This window comes from Catharus ustulatus, chromosome 3 (assembly GCF_009819885.2).
Source record: "Catharus ustulatus isolate bCatUst1 chromosome 3, bCatUst1.pri.v2, whole genome shotgun sequence".
In the NCBI taxonomy this organism is placed as follows: Eukaryota; Metazoa; Chordata; class Aves; order Passeriformes; family Turdidae; genus Catharus; species Catharus ustulatus.
In genome coordinates this window covers 29,867,222-29,887,398 of record NC_046223.1, presented here as the reverse complement: position 1 = coordinate 29,887,398, position 20,177 = coordinate 29,867,222, and the positions used below count along the sequence as shown (strand labels likewise).

General features: G+C 36.6%; 1 protein-coding gene across 2 annotated transcripts in view; it reads left to right on the top strand.

The window, feature by feature from the left end:
* The window catches only part of BABAM2 (BRISC and BRCA1 A complex member 2), a 167,911-nt gene that overhangs the window by 26,859 nt on the left and 120,875 nt on the right, over positions 1-20,177 (top strand). For both annotated transcript variants that reach the window (XM_033056139.2, XM_033056141.2), the window contains exon 4: positions 4,841-4,935. In XM_033056139.2, coding sequence (XP_032912030.1) covers positions 4,841-4,935 — 95 coding nt within the window. The remainder of the gene's footprint in view (positions 1-4,840; positions 4,936-20,177) is intronic.

The window sequence follows — 20,177 nt, the reverse complement described above, 5'->3', positions numbered from 1 at the left end:
AACTGGATGGGCCAGTGGAAAGTGTTTGTAGAGATTTTAGAAATTTCTCCGTTCCTTGCTGAGAAACACCTGTCTTTCTTGCAGTCTCTTCTTACTCCTCTGTTAGATTTGCTTATGCATTTTGATAGATGAGAAAAGAACAACCCATGTGGGTTTTAAAAAAATTATAGATTTAAGTATTAATGTTTCTATCTTTTTGTCTGTGGGGAGCAAATTAACTTTTCTTTTGAAGTTCTGTGAAGTAAAACATTTCAACATTTAATGCTGTTTGCCTGAGGAGAAAGAAGGGAAGAGAAAGTAATATTTTTGGATAATTGGAAATGTAATTCCATCAAAGTAATTATTGGCTGGTATATCTACAACAATGAGATAAGTATGTCTGAGTGTGAAGGTTTTGCTTGCCTTGCTCAAACACTGGAATGGTCATGGTCAGTAGTACTGTGGAGCACCACACAGTTGGCTTTCTGTCAAGGAAATAAGGACAATCAGAGTTGAAACATATGCAAAACTCAAAACTTATGCTGAAGATTCAAGAAAAAGGGTATTTGTGTCATTTGGGTGAGAAGAGCAGAGAATGAAGGACTATATTGATTTCTTTCATTGTTTTTTTTCCCTCCAAGGTTAAAATAGTAACTGTTCTTGAATTCTAAGTGCAGTTACTTTGCAAATGACTTTAGTGGTTAAAAGTGTTACTTTTATTTACCTCAGCACAGTTATGTTTGAAGAGGGTAAGGCACAGATAATATCATGCAAGCATTAAATATAGTACTTCTTACAAAAATGGCTATTTCTAGTAGGTCAAGACAAACTGTTAACTTGTGATTCAAAACATTTAGCACCTTATATTTTGTAAGCTTGCTGCAGAGGCTACTGTTAATATTTATGTGAAGTAAAACTACATTTGCATTGCTCTGTCTAAATACCTTCTCTTTGAGTGTAATGAAGCATTTTTTATTTACGTGGTGTAGCCCTGCCACGTAAGCTGTTAGCAAACTATTACCAAACTAATAGCAAACTATTAACTGCAGTTTTAGTTTCCCTGGCTTTTGATATTTAGCAAGAACAAAAATCAGCTTTAGGATGGATTCTTAATCTGTAGTCTGATTTGTTACTGTGTGTTTTTGCTGCTGTAATTTAGGAAAAAAGCTCATTCCTCATAGCTGCAATTTGGGCAAACGCCCTCATTGGTGCCTAAGCCTTTTAGAGACAAAGGTGTTACCTCTTCTGTTCTAGTATGTAAATTGTGCAAGTCATAAGTGAGACTGTATCAAAGGGGAGAGCAGAGAAGTGGAGAGACTGGGGGTGACGTGTGTGGGTGTCTGATGTGGTTAAAGAAAAGGTTCTTTTTTCTTTTGTTTTAGGAGCTAGCTGAACATCTTTGGATTCATGGCAGAAGTGAGACTTATAAGATTTGGTTGATGGAATGTTTTTTCATTTTTAAATATGTTAAAAATTTGTTCTAAGGTCAAATCTTTAATAGCAAGATGCTGTCTTTAACTTCCAGAATGAAAGCCACTGATGATGGAAAATCACTGCTCTTTTCCAACTGTTAACGTTGAAATAGAAACAACGTTTTGCTCTGCACTTCTTTGTCTCTATTAAATTGTCAGCCGACCTGTGTAAGGTTTGATTGTAGCAGAATAAATTTGGCTAAAAACCTATGGTACTGTAGGAAGGAGGGCATAAATGATATATTTCTGTTTAGTTAGAACATAAGAACAACGGTGTCAATTTTAGTTTCCGTATAGGATTGTAAAATATTTTGAGTATGGTCTCAACAATAGTGTTATGTGAATGTATAATGAACAAGCAGTGAAATACTAGTTTTATTTATTCTGATGCCTAGAGAACCTATGTAACTATATAACATGTGGCCTTTTGGAAATTGAATACACTACAGGAAAAATAATTTTGATATAATCGTTGGCATTAATATTGATATATTTGGTCTCAAAATGACTTTTATTGAAAGGACTTGGGAATTTGGATTTGAGGCAATTTTAGAAGCAATTTTAGCAATTATAAATAATTATGAATAACAGAAAATCAAATATCGCAATGTTAATTTTTACTCTGGATTCTGTCCGTTGTACCTGAATAGTTCCTTGGTATCAGTAGGTCATGAGCACTTTTAAAATATATTATTTGCATAGTTGGTGATCCACTGTGGATAAGGACTCATAATGCTACTAATATTTAGTGGAAGAAGTGGTCTGACAGAAGGTGGTAAAGAAGAAATATGAGCATATGAGATTGGTAATAGATTGGTATGTCCATCTGTAACATGATGTATCTGACCTAGGTGTGACCACACATCACAGCTGAGTGGTCAGAAGAGGAGGGTACCATCTCCACATGTCCCTGATCCCCCAGCATGAGTCATTGCATGGCATAAGCAGCTGACCTGAACCCCAGATAATTACAGTTTACCATTTAGCATGTTAAACTAATAATGCCAACTTTAATTCACTGTTCTATTGAGCACTGCGTATAATGGTGTTCTGGGAGTTGCTGTGAGTTCACTCTGGGAAAGAGTTTGTACCTACTTGAATCTCCAAATTGTACCTATTGCCACAGCTTTCCTGAGGTTCACCCCTAACTGTGCAGCTCATAGAGGTGGATATGGTTCATTGCTGATCTCACCACTCAAGCAGAGTCTTGAAGCTTTCTCGTGATGTAGGATTCTGTAATAGTTTTCCACTTATCAAATATGGAGGTGTAACATCAAAAATACACTGTTACTTTGATCCTTCTTTTATTCTGAGCAGCTTTTTTTAGTATGTGTGTAGTTGGAGTGCAGCTCCTAAGCAAGCTGAGCTGTAGATGATATATCTATGGACTCTGTTTCATCAGCTCTGTTAAAGCAGGAATGCAGAGAATGAAAAGCAGGCAGCTAGCACCTGGAGTATGAAGCTGTGTGCTAAATGAGTTACTTAGCATCACATAGGAGCATGGCAGAAGCACTGGTGCAGTCCTTTCCTTTGGAGTAGCATTTGCCTGCCTAAGTCATGGGCCGAGCTTTATCATTGTGCTGTGTTCTGAGTTATTCATAACATGCCTCATTCAAAACTCAGTCAGAGAATGTATTAAGGTGAATCTCCTTCAGTACATAATCTCAAGTTCACTGCTCTTTATGTAGAAATCTATGAGGTTGTTGAAAAGAGCCCTGCACATTTTAGTTGCAGTAGATATCAAGAAAAGAATTGCGTTGTGGTGGTGTAGGAGCTACCCAATCTAGTATACATCAACTTTTTTTAATTCTTCAGTGCTGAATTACAGCTTAGGCAATCTAGGAATTATTTTTTCTTACTTAATATAGATGCATTTCCTGTTGCAATTTTATGCCTTTTCCCCCAAGATTGGTGCTCGTTTCATTTTTTTAAAAGAATATTTAAATGAAATGAAAAGTATTATTTTTATTTGGAGTGTGTTGGGAATTTTAACTGGCAGACCTCTGCTATTTTCTGCACACCATACTTACACGTGCTCCTGACAGCTGTGAAAGGAAGGTAGGAGTGTGGACAGGAGAAACCCACACTGTGCTCTGCTCGTCGCATGATCAGTGAGTTTGTGATTTGGAGATATACTGTAGAGAATACCTACCCCAGACTGGCCAGTGACTTCTTGGTCATGAGCCTTCACCCTCTGCAATTAATCTTTGTGGCATTCTTGCTTCCAGCCATGACCAAGACAAGTTTAAAGAATACTCACAATTAAAGCTGTCATGTTAAATGTCTTGAGATGGTGACATCACTGAGCCAGCAATGTGGCTTTGCAAGATTTGTTCATCTAATGATTTTCTCCTGTTCTGCATTCACAGTTTTTTAGGTAATAAAAAGTGGTGTAACTTTCTGTGAACAGAATTGTTTATAAGGATTACCATGCTGGTTTTACTTCGCTGTGTGGATTTTAAGCGAGTCGTAACATGTAGTAGGCAGTCTTTTTTTCTAATGTCTCCTACCTCATAAATCTGTTTTATGCAAAAGCTCTGTTATTCTTTCATATTGTCATAAGGAATGATGGGGAGGTAGACAACTAAGGCTAGAAGCACTTAATTTTATTTCAAATTTTTTTTATTGAACAGTGGGTGGGTTTTTTGAAAGCTCAGATACATCTAACCACCTCTTGATCTATATGAACTCTGAAGTATGTCTACTAGTGAAATACTAGAACCCAAATTTCTTTTAATTGCAGATCTCGTGACACTGGCAAGATGAGAGCTCAGTGCCAAGCTGTGATGAAGTCTTATATTTTCAGTTAATTTTCATCTCTCCATTTAAATGTGCAGTATTGCGTTTCTCTTAGCCAGAATTTGGGTAGTTGGAATGGTTCCTATTGAACTGTGTATTTTTCCTTCTAAGAGTTGGCGGTGGTGTGGAGAAGAGAGGGAGTAAGTGCTACTAATTTTTAAAAGCTCTGGTATTTTGAAAGTCATGACCTTAGTAATTTGCAATTGACTTTTAATAGACAAAGCACAGCCATCTAAATATGGTACTTTTTATTAAAACAAGATCACTTTTCTGACTTGGTGTTTTGAGGCACCCCCCAATAGTGTTTGAATTGCCATTTGAGATACAAAGCAATAATGTATTTCATGTTTCATTGCTTGCAGAGGAGGAAGAAGCTGTGCCTCGGGAATTTGACTTCATCCCCCAAAACATCTGATGCTTATCTTGCATGTGAATTTTTTGTAAAAATTATATGGATATATAGATGAAATATATGTGTTGTAGTTGTCAAATTCTGTGTTTAAAAATTGTGTTGTATGTGATTATTTTATTTTTTATTTGTAAGCACATGCATAAAAGTGCAAACAGTGTTTTCATTTATTCCTTTTCAGGGGATATAATTTTTAATGCTCACTATCCTGACCTGCCACCAGATTTTATCTTTGGAGAGGATGCTGAGTTTTTACCAGATCCTTCTGCCTTGCATGTAAGTACTTTACAGTTTGAGAAACTTATACCTTACAGAGAGACTTCACTTTTTTAGAATAGCTTCAGCAACAGGATTTTTATAACAGTGCAAACAACGCAAAGTAAAGAAGAAACATACCTTTTATCTCACTGGTATTTTAAGTGTACATACATTGCTTTCTGAAGTGATTTAAAGTTGAATCCATAAATGGAAGGGGGCAAAGTTCAAGATACTTTAATCAAGACAATATTACCTTTATAATAATTACTTAGACTATCTATTAAAATATGTTTATTTAATATGTGACCATCTTAAATTATGTGTCTCAGAGAAAAAAATTGATAAATTGTGTCTTTAAAAGCTTTTATCTCTGAAATAAAGTAGTGTAATTTGGTGTCACATTGTTGATTTTTGCTTTTTGTTGAGGAAGGATATATCTAGTTAATATGTTCTGGGAACCACTGCATCAAAGAAAGCTAAATGCTCATGTCTGTTAGGGTTATCTAGACAAAGAAATTACCTTCTGAAAGGTGGGAGGAACAAAATGAGAAAATACTCATATACAACCTTATTACTATTAGTTATTACTACAGAAGAAGAAACACCACAATTTGAAACCAAGCATTTTCTTCACTAGTCTTGGTTAGCCTGAAGTAGTAAAGCCTTGTTTGAAGAAGCTGTCAGTGCTTGTGCTTTTACAATACTTCTCCCTCTCAAAACTTGCTTTAGTTACTAAAGAGGCAGTGCAGAGCCCTCACCTGCAGCTCCTCTTGTGCTTTATGAGCACGTCTCCAGAGCTCACCAAAGGACGTTGGTTGCTGTTGCGCTGTGGTACAGGTGTCATGATGGAGGCTGAACATAGCCTTGATGCATGGCATGACAAGTGTTGGGGTTTGGTTTTACTTTTTACTTCATAGTAAGTTATATACAAAAATCAGAAATATTGGTTTTAATAATTATTTTTAGCATACCTATAGAATTTTTGAAAGGTGAATGTCGTTTCTCCTGGTCACTGTGCTGTTAAGCTTGCAAACTCCTTTGGATAGGAGGCATGGTGCTGAAGATCAGTTAGAGAAAAAGCTTTTCTTTCTATGACAATTCCAGAATTGTTTTCACACTCCTTTATTTATCAGTTCTATTTTCCTCTTTTTCTCATTTGTTTTACAATCTTACAACCTCCTGAGAAGTGTTTGCATTAGCAACTACTTTTTATAGTTGATATTAAAAGAAGAGAAGCACCTTCTAGTGTACTGGAAAAACAGAAATTAATAATAAATTACAAATAATTTGGGACATCTTGCAGAAATGCTGTTCAGATGGAGAAGCTTGCTGAGAGTGGTATGGTGCCATATTTTTCAAGTGAAAAGAAGTCACTAACAGTTGTATTTTACAGGAAAACCTGCAAAGAAAAAAACATACTTATTTTTCTTTTCTTTCTTAATTTGTTCATTAATGATGCTTTTTGGGGAGTGTTGCTTTTCTTCTGCCTAGGCACAGAACAAACTTCTTGTCTTTTTTGTTGGAAAGCAACTTGGAAGAGCCATTTGCTTCTTGATACATAATGAGATTAACCAGCCTATTTGAAAATAATTAGAACAAACCAAAGAAGAAATCTGCAAGCCAACAGTATTGCTTTGGTCATTATGCCTTGCTGAAGCATTCAGCATGTAAATGTAACCTTCAGTTTGTCCTGATGGTGTCAGAACATGTTACTCCCACCTTGCAGCCATGGTCTACATAGTGTACCTTTGGTTTTGCATTCACTGTGTAAAGTTCCATATGGTTTGTAGATTTTTTTCTTCAGAATGTTGCCTTAACAATAACTTGCTTATTGTGCCAAATCTTTGAATAGCTCCCTTTCTTCCACAAATGCGAGAACTGTTTAATGAAGATAATTTTAATTGAATTCTAAGATATTAGCAGAATTCTTAAATGTGTTAACGTAACTGTCTTTTGACTAGAAGTAAAATACAGATTAGCACATTGACCATAATTTAATGTTCTTAATCTTGAGCAGTCTTCAATACTTCTGATGCAACCATTCCTGGCAATCAAAAGAGAATCTACCATGCACAAAAGCATGTAGTTATTCAATGAGGAGCACAGACTCTAAGTAAGTAATATGTGCCATCGAGTCTGTGGGAATTCTGACATTGAGCCTGCATCCACTACTCTCATCTGTCTGAGTGTCTTGTTTTCCAAGAAGTCATCACATGTTGTTAGATGGCTTGAGTCAGGCATTATGCTTAGCTTGAAAGGAGAACCAGGTACTCCAGATTCCTCCAGCTTGTGTGGCTCTAATGGAGCCTGTCAGTAGGCTTCCCTGAAGACATTTGAATGGCTGTGTTGCAGATTGTTTCAGTCGCTCTTCAGTTTCCATGGCCATGGGCAGACCTTCCAGTTAGGTTTTCATCTGAGCATGGTAATAGCTGTTCAGTTAAGCAGCTGTTAGCCAGACAGCTAAAGCAAGATTCCAGAAAAACTGCATTTTAAAAAGTGAATGCTGTAAAAGAATAGTTGGTGTTTTGGGTTTGGTTTTTTCACCCTGGAGAATTCATGAATGATTAAGCCAGTATTTCAGCAGTAGAGCGATGTGTTGAGTGCTGCTGAATTGATACTGCAATTGCAGAATCAAGTTGAAAATGCTCATTGAAATTTAACTTTGTTTTTGTGTCTTGCACAAACATTAAAGTCACTCAGCATGAGTCTCAAATTCAGCACTGCAAAGTGTGTGCTTCATTGCATGTCTTACCAGTAGTGGTTACTCTGCTGGTCTCAGGGTCTAATTGTGTGCATGCTGATCTTGATTGTGCAGCGCTTCAGCAGTAGGGCAAGTGGTCCTTTTGGTTTGTCATACAGTTTTAATTACAGTTAGGGGGCTAAATTCTTTAGGTGGATAGTGCTGTTCATGCTCAAAGAGGGATTAAAAAGAAACATTTTTACATTTTATTGTCATTAAGAATGATTTCCTCTCAAATGCATTTGATGCTTGCATGTATAGTATGCATAAATAAAATCGGCTTCTCAGAATGTAAATAGAAAAGTTCTTTCCTGCTCTAGTGTTTATTCATTTTGGATGACAAGTATTAGAAATGTATTTTAAAAACAACCTATGATTCACTCGGTTCTGATTAAAAATTCAGTTGGCACACAACAAGATTAGTGATTGTGTACGGATGAGATTAATTTGGAGCTCATTACAATGACGCCAGTTTGAGTAACAAGAATTGTTTGTTATCTTAGCCTAGTTGATTGTTAATGTGAGCCGGTTAATAGCTGAAGTGCTTATTCAAAATGTTAACCCCATTTTTTCAATGATTTTGAATTATCTTCTGTTTGGTGAAGAGGATACAATAGAAGTATCAGCAAGGCAACTGTCAGTTCAGGAAATGGATTTCTTAGTATTCTACTTCAGGCCTCCAGCTAGTCACCCCAGAATTATTCTGCCCACCCATTGCTTTCAAAAGGGCTTCAGGAGCCTGAGTAAGAATGGAGGCAAGAGGACATGAACATTTCCTGAAACCTGTTGAGTGCTGAATATGTCCTTGTGGGCTAGTATATAGCATTTTCCTTGTGGGAATACTTAGTGCTGCATTTGCATGGGAGGAAGATACTGTCATCACAGATCTTCAGAGAATACGCTGCTGCAGTTCTCATGCCCATAGTTAGCATTGGGAGGATTCTTTTCCCTTGTGTATTTGGTGATACTGAGTACAGATTCCAGTCACTGTGGAGTTAATTCAGCTCATTGTGCTACTCAAGTGTACTGGCTGTCACGCTCTGTATCTTGTGTAGACCAATGTTTGTTTTTAAGTTCTTGTATTTGTGCTTATTAGACTCATTTGGCTATATGAGAACTGTCATGAAGGTTGTATTTTTTTCTGTGCCTCTGTTCAAATTCTTAATCATTATTTCTATTGGTTGCTGAGTTAGGTTTAAATGGGTAGTGAAGAGATCCTTTAAATATCTACCTCTTCCATTAATTGTTCTTTATTTACTCAGGCCTATGAGAAACATGTTTCAGCCATGTCTTGACTTTATATGTCAATATGTGTTTTGTTTATTTGTAATCCCATGTTATTTAGCATTTAATTTTCTGAAACAAATATTAATTCTGAAAATATTTTATACCTGTCCCTCTCTATTGATCCTACCTATTTGGATATATGGGGAATGCAGTTATGTGTGCACACGTGTATATATACATATACATATAGTCACTGCAGCCTTGCTGAAGTTTGTCTGGTATTGATAGGCAATGGGAAAAAACCCACATTTTATATGTCAGAGAAGTCATTTACTCAGGAACTTTCCCAAGGACTTTTTGACTGGTACTGTTGGCACTTACGGTATGCATTTTTGTCCACATTTTTGAACAACACGGCTATGCCAGTGCAGCATTCCTTTTAAAGCCAGATCTGAAAGAGTGTAATTTTGAATGTGTTTTAATCTGGTTTTGGTGTCTGAGCTCCACACTGTTCCTCAGGGAATCACGAAATCACAGAATAATTAGGGTTGGAAGGGCCCTCTGGAGATAATCTGGGGTTCAGTCCTTCTGCCAAGTTGAATAAGTACTAGGTTTAAAATGAGAAATCCCCAAAAGAGGATTCTGGCTGGGAATCCTCTCCTGGCGTAGTGTGGCCAGCTTGACTGCAGCCTGTGTGAGGCCAGCATTCAGGAGGTCCTTCTGAGAAGTCACACAGTGCTCAGAGCAAGTTAGGATTGTCTGTGTACATGTGTGGTAAAAATGGTGGCTATGCAGTCCAGCAGAAGGAGTTCAAGAGAATGACAGAAAAAAAAGTTTTCCTTTCTATCTTTGAGTCTGTCAAGACCTTTCTAACTGGGAAATGGTTCCTTTTTCTCATCATTTTAGTCTTCTTAATTTCTCTTACAGCCTTTCATTTTTGTCCTTTTTGTCTAGAGTTGTTAATATTTATAAGGCTGAGACATGGTTAGCCACATTGTATTACTTGGTCATTTTCTATTCACATAAATTCATTGCATATATTTACCTCACTTTCTTTTTGCCAAACTTCAGCATTTCCTGGTACAGTTTATAAAATGTCTTTCTATCTTAAAGCATAAGCAGAACAGAATATGCTAAGGTTGAAAGTTCTGCTTTACCTAATTGCGGCATTTTGGATGAACTTTTGACCTAACGAATCCAGAAATTTAAAAAAAGAATATAGTATGATAATACTTCTTTAATTTCAAGGAACAAAATATCTGTTAAGCTAGGTAGTTTTGGCTTTCTTACTTAAATCTTGCTGGTGTAGAAGGCAAAATTAATTCCATTAGTTTTGTAAAGGGCTCCAGGGGGAAACATTTCCTTTCATTTTTTGGCACAAGCTTCTCTGATAATGCAATTTCTCCCTAGAATATGAAAAATCCAGAATATTAGCTTTTAAAATATAGAATTTCAGTCCAGGAAAGAGTAGTTATTGGAGAGCATTAGAAATGTGCCTGGATGTTTGACTGAAAAATGGCAGAATGGGAGAAAAAGTTTTTCTGCCATACTAACTAAAGTGTGTGTGATGAAGGACTTAATCATTGTGCAGTAGTAAAATAGGGGGAAAACATTATGGTTTTCCATTCATAGCGTTGTTTTAGGAAAAAAATAAAGATAATTTTCATTTGTCATATCAGTTTGACCATATTTTTCATGGTCACAGATTTAGATGGGCCAGAAGTTTGGACCAGAATAACAGGATGCTTAAATCTTAATGTAAAATGCTGAAAAATATGTTTGGGTTTGTATGTCTTTCCTTTGCAGGAAATACAGTCCTTGCCAGTGGTAAGGGTGGTATAATGGATTCCAGCAAATCATTCACTTTCGAGCCATAGTTCATACCAAATACATAAAGTTGGATTTCCCAAGCCAGACATAAGAAAGCAGAACATATTTTAGGTGGAAGTCTGGGAGTATAGTGATAATGTGTTGGCATTTATAATTCTTTAATGTAAACCAGCAAACTGGTAATGTACTTCTGACTGATTTTTGCTTCAGTTTATTAATACATAATTGTACTTTACCTGAGCAGTGTTTTTTTAAAAATTGTGGAAAAAGTATTTTCAGAAAAAACTAGTGGAAAATGAAAGGATTCTGGCCCTTATGTGTGGTGTTACTGTCACAATACACTCCACTCTAGAGTTCTTTCTAGAGTTCTCAAGAACTCTAGAAACAGTGGGAAATTACATGTCTTGAGGGCAACAGCTTGTTAGCTTTGTAGAAACATGTTTACAAGGGGCTTCGTTGGGTTTTTTTTTGAGAGAAAACACTGACTCTAGGACAGCTTTCCTGAACTGAGAATACATTTAAATTCTGGGTAGTATGCCCATTGAATTCACATTGATGTGCTATAATAATTCATTTTTTGGTAGAGGAAGTTGATCATTGTGTATGAATATTCAAATAGAAAAAACTTTTAAATTAACTGATTGCAGAAGGACAATTAGAAATGGTCATTCTGTCTAATAATGCAGTTTTGAATTTGATAAAATTCTGAGTAGTGAATACTGTTATAATTTGTAATTGCACTTTTCTCCAATGAAATTAGTTTAAGTTTGGTACCCTGAAGGTTCTTTCCTTCAGAAGATATTGTTGGGGCAAAGAAATAAATGTCTTTGCATTCAGGGTGATTTTCAAAAGATCTATTCATTTCCCAAAATGGAGGAGGGCTGAAGATATATTTTCTTTCCTTTTTACCGGTCTAAGTTTCAGCCTATATTTGTTTCAAAACTTCTCTTTTTTTTACTCATCCTTTACATTCTTTTAGGTCTGTGTTTCCTTTCTAGCTTCTATTTCAGTTCCTCAGGCATATCAGCTCTTTTTTAGAGATAACTACAGAAATATAGTTCAAATTTAGTCAGCATCTTGATGCTTTGTTTTGCAATATAAATGTTCATACAGTTTTTAGTGGACTCTTCCATATACCCGTCTTCCCAGAGATGCATGTTCTGCATGTACCATTTGACAATAAATGCTCGAGGGATGTTAGTGGATGCTATCCAAAACATTAGCTGTGAAGGTTCTGCCTTTTCGCTGTAGCTAAAATTACTTGTGTTGACAGGAAAGGAGAAAACCACAAGAGCTGATAAGAGTGAAAGACTTGCTGTTTGAAAGGGACTGTTGAGGTGAAGCATTAGCAGTGGTCTGTTCTCTGGTCCACTGATGGTCTAAGATGTTGAGGCCTGTTCACACTGCCATCACAGCATGGTAAGTGAGCCTTTAGCTAAAAGATGCACGTGCCTATGTCTTGTGGGGGACTTTTTCTTGTCTTCATTCTTTGTTCCTTTTACTTGTCATGTCTAGTTAAATATGTAAACCTCTGGTAACCAGCTCCCAGGGGAAAAAAGTGCAGTGTACTCATATGGAGAAATTAATGATTAGTGCATTGGAGTCACTAACCTGGAATTTAATACATGCTGAAGGAATTAAGAAATTCACTCTTGGATCAGGTAAAAGTATCATCTGCTGTCTGAGAGAGGTGTGCTGAGAGGTCTGGAAAGAAACAAAACTTGTCTATTTCCTTAGCAAAGTAGGACAAGAATTGCTTATGCATGCCAAGTCTTTAGGAGATTAATTAGGTAGTAGGCAGTTGTAGCTTTTAATGGTCTGATTATCTTTCTCTGCCGGAGAAACAGGCAGGCTCTTCCAGCAAGAGTGCACAACATAATAATGTTCTCCTGGGCTCAGCTTCACAGATTCTGGATTTCCTGAGTACCCTTAACTTTCCAACATCAGCTGTCTCTTCACTGCTCCTTCAGCAGGAAATAGAAAAATTTGTATTTGGAAGCTGAGTTTACTCCTTTTTTTGGTGAATGCTACTTGAGGGGCAACTTTGCATTTATTCTAGGTGAAAGCAGAAGAGCGTTCTCCATGTGTAAGATTTGCTGGGATCTGTTATAGAGCTGCTTTGGGTATTGGAACATCTATCAAGAGCCACACTGTGTAGCCAGTGGAATTAAAAAGGGAAAATAATTTCATGCACAATAAAAAATGCTTTTCTGAAAGCAGAATTAATTTCCTATTATGTTGTTTTCCTGCTCTGTATTTTCTTGCTAATTCAAGGCCCTTAAGTATTTGGGATTTCAACTAAGTGTTTATAATCTATTCTAATTTCTGTATCCAGTTTTCACAGCCTCTTGCCAAAAATAAAAATTAAAATAAATACTGAAAATCCCAAGCTTTGCTTTGTGCAAACGTTTTTATCTGGTTTTCACAGCAGCAGAGCACACAAGGTCTGTAAATTCTTTGGTTGTATTTGCAATGACAGAAATGCTCCAGAGTTGAACTGGTTTTGTGAAATCTTAAGGTTTGATGTTTGCTTGGGCCCAAAAATGATCATTTCAAGAAGATCACTCCAGAAAGTTGTTCCAGTGGTGCTTTGGGGGAGAGGGATATGAAGAACCTGTGAAAACAAGATGACAAGTAGATGGCATGTAGGTTTACAGTGATTGATTTGAAGCTGCAGCCTGTAGGATGTTTAAGTGCTGGCTGCTAAGAAACTGAAGCCTTTGAAGTTGTTATAACACTCCAGCCCTGCAAATACTGTGAAAAATATCTGTTGATAGAAAGATGTGAGCATATGGTAGATAATTATCCTGTGCCTTTTTCTGTGAGCAATTTCCCCGTGGTGGCCTATGAAGAGTAGAGCAAAGCGAGAACTGAAACCAGATATGCCAGTTTCTAGGCTAATGCTGTAACCACTGGACTGGTATCTCCTCTCTATTTATGTGGAGGATAAGTGCTAATATCACACTGTGACTTTCTCATTTCGGGTAAAAACTTACATTGGTACTGATTTTAAGCCACTGTAGGATGCAAGTTGTGTGCATGTGGTGTGCAGAGATATAAACAAAATGCAAATCTGTACTTAACATTATTTTTTGTGATAATTCTGGATGAAAGATGCTATAGAAATGCATTACCACTGTTACGGGCTTGGGAGGTTTTGTTTACTGACATTTTCTCATGAAAGTTAATTTCGTGCTTAGAAATATAGAAGTACACTAACTTAAAATAAGATCTTGCTGTTATTTCCTGTAGTATAGCCAGGAAAAACAGTTACAATCTGTCTCCTTTAAAATCACATTCCTGGAAGATATTCTGGCAACCTGGGTATTTAAACACATTTCAAAGAAAAACAACTTCAATTAGAAATTGTTACTGTATTTCATTTTTGATAGTGTAGAATTATAGTTTACTGCAGACATTGCCTGGAGTTATGAAATAAGCAATAACCTGTGAAGGAGTTTATGAATTAGCAGCTTTTTGGACCATGAGGCTCATTGTATTGTGAAAGAAATGGGGAATGTGTAATCATGGACGCTGAGTAGTTTGCATTGGTTCTTGATTAACTTTTTGGAAGGATAAAGGAAAGAATACAAAGCACAGAACGTTTCAGAACAAAATTTAAATGTGGTTTCTTTGCCAGAAGTTGAATAGTACAGCATCTTTGGAAAGCTGAAGTATGCATGTCTTTGCTAATAGCGCTGAGAAGTTACTTTGTTGGGGGTTTTTCACTTGCCTCACCTGTAAGATCTCACTAGAACTGATAGTGTCAGGCTGCAAATTTTCCTTGTCTCCTTTGGAAATCCAGTTGGTGTCATTGCTACTCATTTAAATGAGTTACTGTTGAAATGGCTTAAATTGCACTCTGTGGGTGGCCTTATAACAGCTCTGCTCTGCCTTTTATACCAACTTCAAGTGAATTCATTTTCTCAACTCTGGTCATGTCTGAATGTCAAAAAACCTTTCCCTATCAAACTGTTCACTTACTATGCAGCCAACTTCTGTCAGCAGACGGGATAAGGAGCCAGGGAATTCACAAATTGAATTTGCAGCCCGACAAAATCTCTGGGTTTGTACTTCTTAGTGAAAATCAATGCTCCTTGGTGAGATTGTTTAACTTAATATCTGGCAGATCGTCAGAACAGATCTCCTGAATCATCTTAGATTTCTCCAGTGTAGACACAGTTTGATGGATGCTTATGGTCTATTAATCTCTGTGTAATAATTGAATACTGTGTTTCCATTAATATTGCCACACAGCATGAGCTAGAGGGCAAACTTAGTGAATGCATATACTATTGGTTAATCACTTTAAAGTCTAGGTAACTGTTTTCTTAAAGACCTTGTCCTGAAATTTTGTTTCATAATAAAAAATGTCAGCCTGGAAAACTTCTGCCATGAAGGACCATTTAACTTCCTTATGTTGAATTGCTTACTTATGGATAGGTAAATAGTTATTGGCCATCTTCTATATGACAATAGCTACAACAGTGTGGGCAGTGATGCTTCTGGAGTCTGGTCTCTGTCATATGGAAGTTTTCATTCCATTCATTTTTACTGTAGGCCATTTTGAATTTTGAATTCCTGTAGATCGTTTTTCATTCATTCCCTAACTGGAAAAATGAGGTTTACTCAGTCGTCACAGATGACATTACCAGACTTTTGTATCTACAAGGATATACAGTCATCTTTGGGTGCTACTAAATCTGCTACTACAACTTCTGTACTTCAGACGAGGCAACAGTTGATCTTTTTAGAAAATGAAAGTTACCCAAGTTGCAGTATGGCAAAGTGAAAAAAATGCTGAAATTGAAAACTGAAAGGTTGAAATTAGGATCTGATGCATGAAGTTGCTCCTAGTGTTAGTGGAGATCATGGAGACATGCAAGCAGTGTCTAGACAGAAGCTAATTGTTTATTTAAGCCTCCATCTGTATGCTCAGAAATGACAGGTAAGTTCTTCAATGATATGCTGAAAAAATTATAACATTGACAGTGGTCCTGACCAATCTGAGTTGTGCATGTAGGTCATCATGTGAGATCAGCATGAGTGCAGAACTAGTTGCATTTTGGGTTGCTTCATCCTGGTATATTGTACAGTGGGCCACTTCCAGTCTAACTGGCTAACTATTGAGTAACTCAGGGAGTTTGCACTGCAGAGGTCATTTAAAGATATCTATTGGCAAACAAGGCAAGGGCTTGTATCCAAGTCTGGATTTCTTTATTTTAAATGCATTAATGATTGTTCCGTTAAATTTTATTAACTCTCTGGAAAGCCTGCAGAAATCTCATTTCAAATTAGACAGGATTTATTGAGTGAAATATGTAACTTAGTCTTTCAATACTCCAGTCACTGTGATAATTTTTTCTCTATAAACTATGTTTTATTCACAATTTTATATGATTTTGGCAAAATGATAATGTACAGATTTATGAGCAAGGCAGAAGATTTTTATATAAGCCACAGAAAGCAACAAGTCTTTTTCTATATACATAATTGTCTTGTTATTTCTGTATTTGGGTTTTTCATACCTTCTTGGCTTCAGTGATCTGTCTGTGTTCTTATTCCCAGGATTTTTTAAAGTTTTAACAACTAAACCTTGGAATATTGAAGTTGCATCCGATTTTAATATTTATAAAAGATCTGAGTTTTGTAGCAGAACTTGAAGCCATGAAACGCAGACCAAAAGCTCTGTTCTTCTAATGTTTTAAATCTTCTTAACCACCATCTCTTAAAAAGCTGGGTAGGTTAGAGCTGGAATGCAGCCTTCAGGCAAACAATCAGAAAATACAGGTTACTTCTCTTTTTGCTCCAAGTTTAAGATTTTGCTGATTTCCAAAGAATCTCTGTGATGCTGAAATTGTAATAATGTAGAGACTCTAAATGAGATAAACTTGAGAAATCAAATTCTGCCTTAGATTTCAACAATGTATTTTACACGTAGTTGCTTACTTTATCTTTGATTTCAAAAACAGAAGGAAGATTAAAGAAACTGAGAACAATATAGCACATATTTTGACATCCTGTTGAAATTGGATTACAGTGAATTTGCTTTAAAGTATTTTCAGGTGAATGAACCTAGTGCTTAGGGCAAATAAGTTACACTAAGATATGTAAAAAGAAATGTCATACATAAACATGACATTATATTCAGTACTGTTTGTGTTAAAATTTATGAGTTTAGATCTTGTGAAAAGTACAGCCCTTCTGCAAAGTTAACAAAATGGATGGAAATGTAGTGGCCAAATGCCAAATAACATGCACTACAATAATATAATTCTAAAGTTAAAAACATTTTATATAAATCAGAACTTGTCTGTCAGAAAATTTCTGTAGCCCTTGTATGTTTCTTCTTTCATTAGTGAGAATCCGTTATAATCCACATATGTCCTGGGTGGGTAGTTGAGTTGTTCTTCATGTGATTTATTTTTATAATCAGTTTGTACTTTGAAACTTGAGTTGCTGAATAAGAGGTGTTTAGTAAGGATCCTACAGTCAAATCTTTAATTCCTGTAGCTTTAAGGCAATACAGAATAAGCACTGTTTTGATGCAATGTTCTTGAAATCTTTGAAAAGAGCACTCCTTTAGCTCTGTGCTGCACAAATGACAATGGATTTCCTCTTGCTCTTTTTTTGTTCTGTAGTGTAATGTTATTTAAAAAACAAAAGGTTCAGTTGCATTTAGGTCAGTTATTAAAATACTGTTGGTCATTTCCTTTGACAGAACATTTCTATTGTGTTATACCAATGTCATTAGGAGGAAAGGTTATTCCCACTTGTCTGGCTGATATCAATACATACTGGCATATTACATCCTCTGGCTTTCTGGAAATGTTTTATTTGAGCAGCAGCTTGGGAACAGGAAATTTAAGGTTATATGTAGTCTGGTTTCAGACTGCATGATAGAAAATGTGTTTCCTAGAAGATGTTGTCTACCTGACAGATTTTCTCCAGTATTTTGTAGAATTGGGTAAGCTTGAATGAGTTCAAGTTCCTAACAAATTTTTACCAGCTGTAGGTGGCAGGCAAGGTAGAACAAAGCTTTCAGTCACTCTGTAGTACTTGAGGAACTTACATGAATTGCATTAGTATGCCACCAATTCACCAATTCCTCTGGAAGGAAGCTTACCTTTTAAGATATGGCAATGATAATATTCCCATTTTGCAAGTAGTTCCTACTGTCTAGAAGGGGAAGAAAATGGAGTACTTTTACATAAAGCTGTGGTCAAATCTGAAGTCTGCGACACTGGGGTAACATTTAAAGGCAGAGATTCAAGGATCGCATTTCAGCCATGCTGAGCAGCCCTTTCTACCAGAATCAGAGTGAGCAGGAAAATAGGAACACAGTTCAATCCTGTAGCTGTTCATGCATGTAAAACACAGCAATACATGCTTCCCTTTGCATTCACTGACAAATTAGACTGATACGTTTCAAGTGATGATGCTGAATATGAGAAATTCATTTTGGTAAGATCTTAATAAGTAGAAAGATCGTTTGTAAGGATAGTGCAGAAGGCAATTTTCCTCAATGGATTACAGCTGTACTGATTGCTGAGAAGTGGAGACAGCCTTGCTTGTCCAATGAGGATGGGTGTTACTAAAGAGCAGGTCAGCTAGCCTGGAATAAGTTAGTTAGAGTCTGCTGGCTTTGCTGTGAGAAGGTGGGGGATATATGGTTGTATAAGGGACAGATAAGGTAAGAAGATGCTGTGTGAGGGACTAGCTGGTTTAGAGACAGCTTGGGGTTTAGCCGGTCATGCAGAATGAAACTTAGAGAGAAGGAGTCAGTGCTGTGTCGAGTTGCCTGAGAGAAGGTATAAGGAGCTTTTGATAAAGGACTGGTGATTCTTCCAGTCATGTTCTGTCTTGATATAAGTGCTACCTTAATATATGTTACCTAAATGGGAAAAAAGTATAAAGTTCTGGCAAGAGAAACACTTCAAATATTAAGCCATCATATGTGTATGTGGAAGTCTGTATAAAACTATCCCATAAGGACATATCAGAAATAATAAAAGTTTGACTCTTTTTAATGGAAATAGCCATCTTAGAAATCAGGCTATGAGTAAATTTCATTGTAGAGCTGAAGCATGGTGCCTGGTAAGTAACTGGTTAAGATTTCTATCTGCTTTTGCAGAGTATCAGAAGACAAAATTTATATACAAACCCATTTGTTTCTTTTCAGAGCTGTGAAGTCCCACCTTGCTAAGATTGTATTTCACTCTGAGCTTTTTGTAAACCTCTTCCTGAAGCTAAAACTTGCTGGGGTTGGAAAGAGCCTGTAGGTAGAGATCATTAGCCCACTTGTCCTGCCTGGGCAGGATCAGTTAGATTAAGCTGTCCAGGTCCTTGTCCAGTCAGGCTTTGAGTATCTCTAAGGACACAGGCTAACAAATTTTTCTGTGCAGCCCATTCACTTGTGTTTATTACTTTTATTTATTACTTTTTGTGTTACACAAAATACTTTTTTATGAAATATCTGTCTGTTACAGGAAGAAGTAACATGGCATCTAAGTACATTGAATACAAATATGGATAAGAAGTTTTATGAAGCTACTGTATTATACCATCACTTAGTTGTAAAATGCAGATGTCGTTTGCTAGTTTTGAGTTTCTTAATATTAACTCTACAATTCATGTAATTTAAAATTCTGTTGCAGCTAGTTTATTGTCAAATGTCTGTGTGGTATGCACCCTTCTAGTACCTATATGGGCCCTCAAGAGAACTGGAAAGGGAATTTTTACAACAGCATGGCCTGCTGGGAGAAAGGGTAATGGCTTTAAATTGAAGTAGGGTGAATTAAAATTAGATATAAGGAAGAAATTATTCACTATGAGGGTGGTGAGGCACTGCGACAGGTTGCACAGAGAAGCTGTTGATACCCCATCCTTGGAAGTGTTGAGGCCAGGTTGGAAGGTGCTTTGAGCACCCTTGTCTAGTGGAAGGTGTCTCTCCTCATACTGCATGATCTTTAGGGACCCTACCAACCCAAGCCATTCCATGATTCTATGAAATATGGATTGATTTTCTTTATACTCAAATTTTACCAAAAGCCACATGATTGTGTTAACAGGCTCTGAGGTTGTATCACGAAAACTGCTTGAAGATCTATGTTCAAGGCATATGAGCACCTAAGTACTTTTAACCAGAGCTGTGTTATGTCCTAACAGCATGGACTACAGGGCAAGTCCTCCTCTGTCCATTTTTGGTCAGCTAGATGTAGGCAGGCAACACTGGTCACATTAGGTATGGTTTGTAACACCAAGTGCTTCCTGAATAAAACCTACTGTGTGCAGAAGACTGAGCTTAGCCAGATACAGGAGTGGTAGCAATGTTACTGTGTTACTGACACAGTTATTTTAATTGTATTATAATTTTTATTTCTCTTAGCTGTATTTCTTGAAATACGTTGAACCTGTAATAAAAATTTCTGCCAGGCATATTAAAGAGACTTCTGTGTATGGG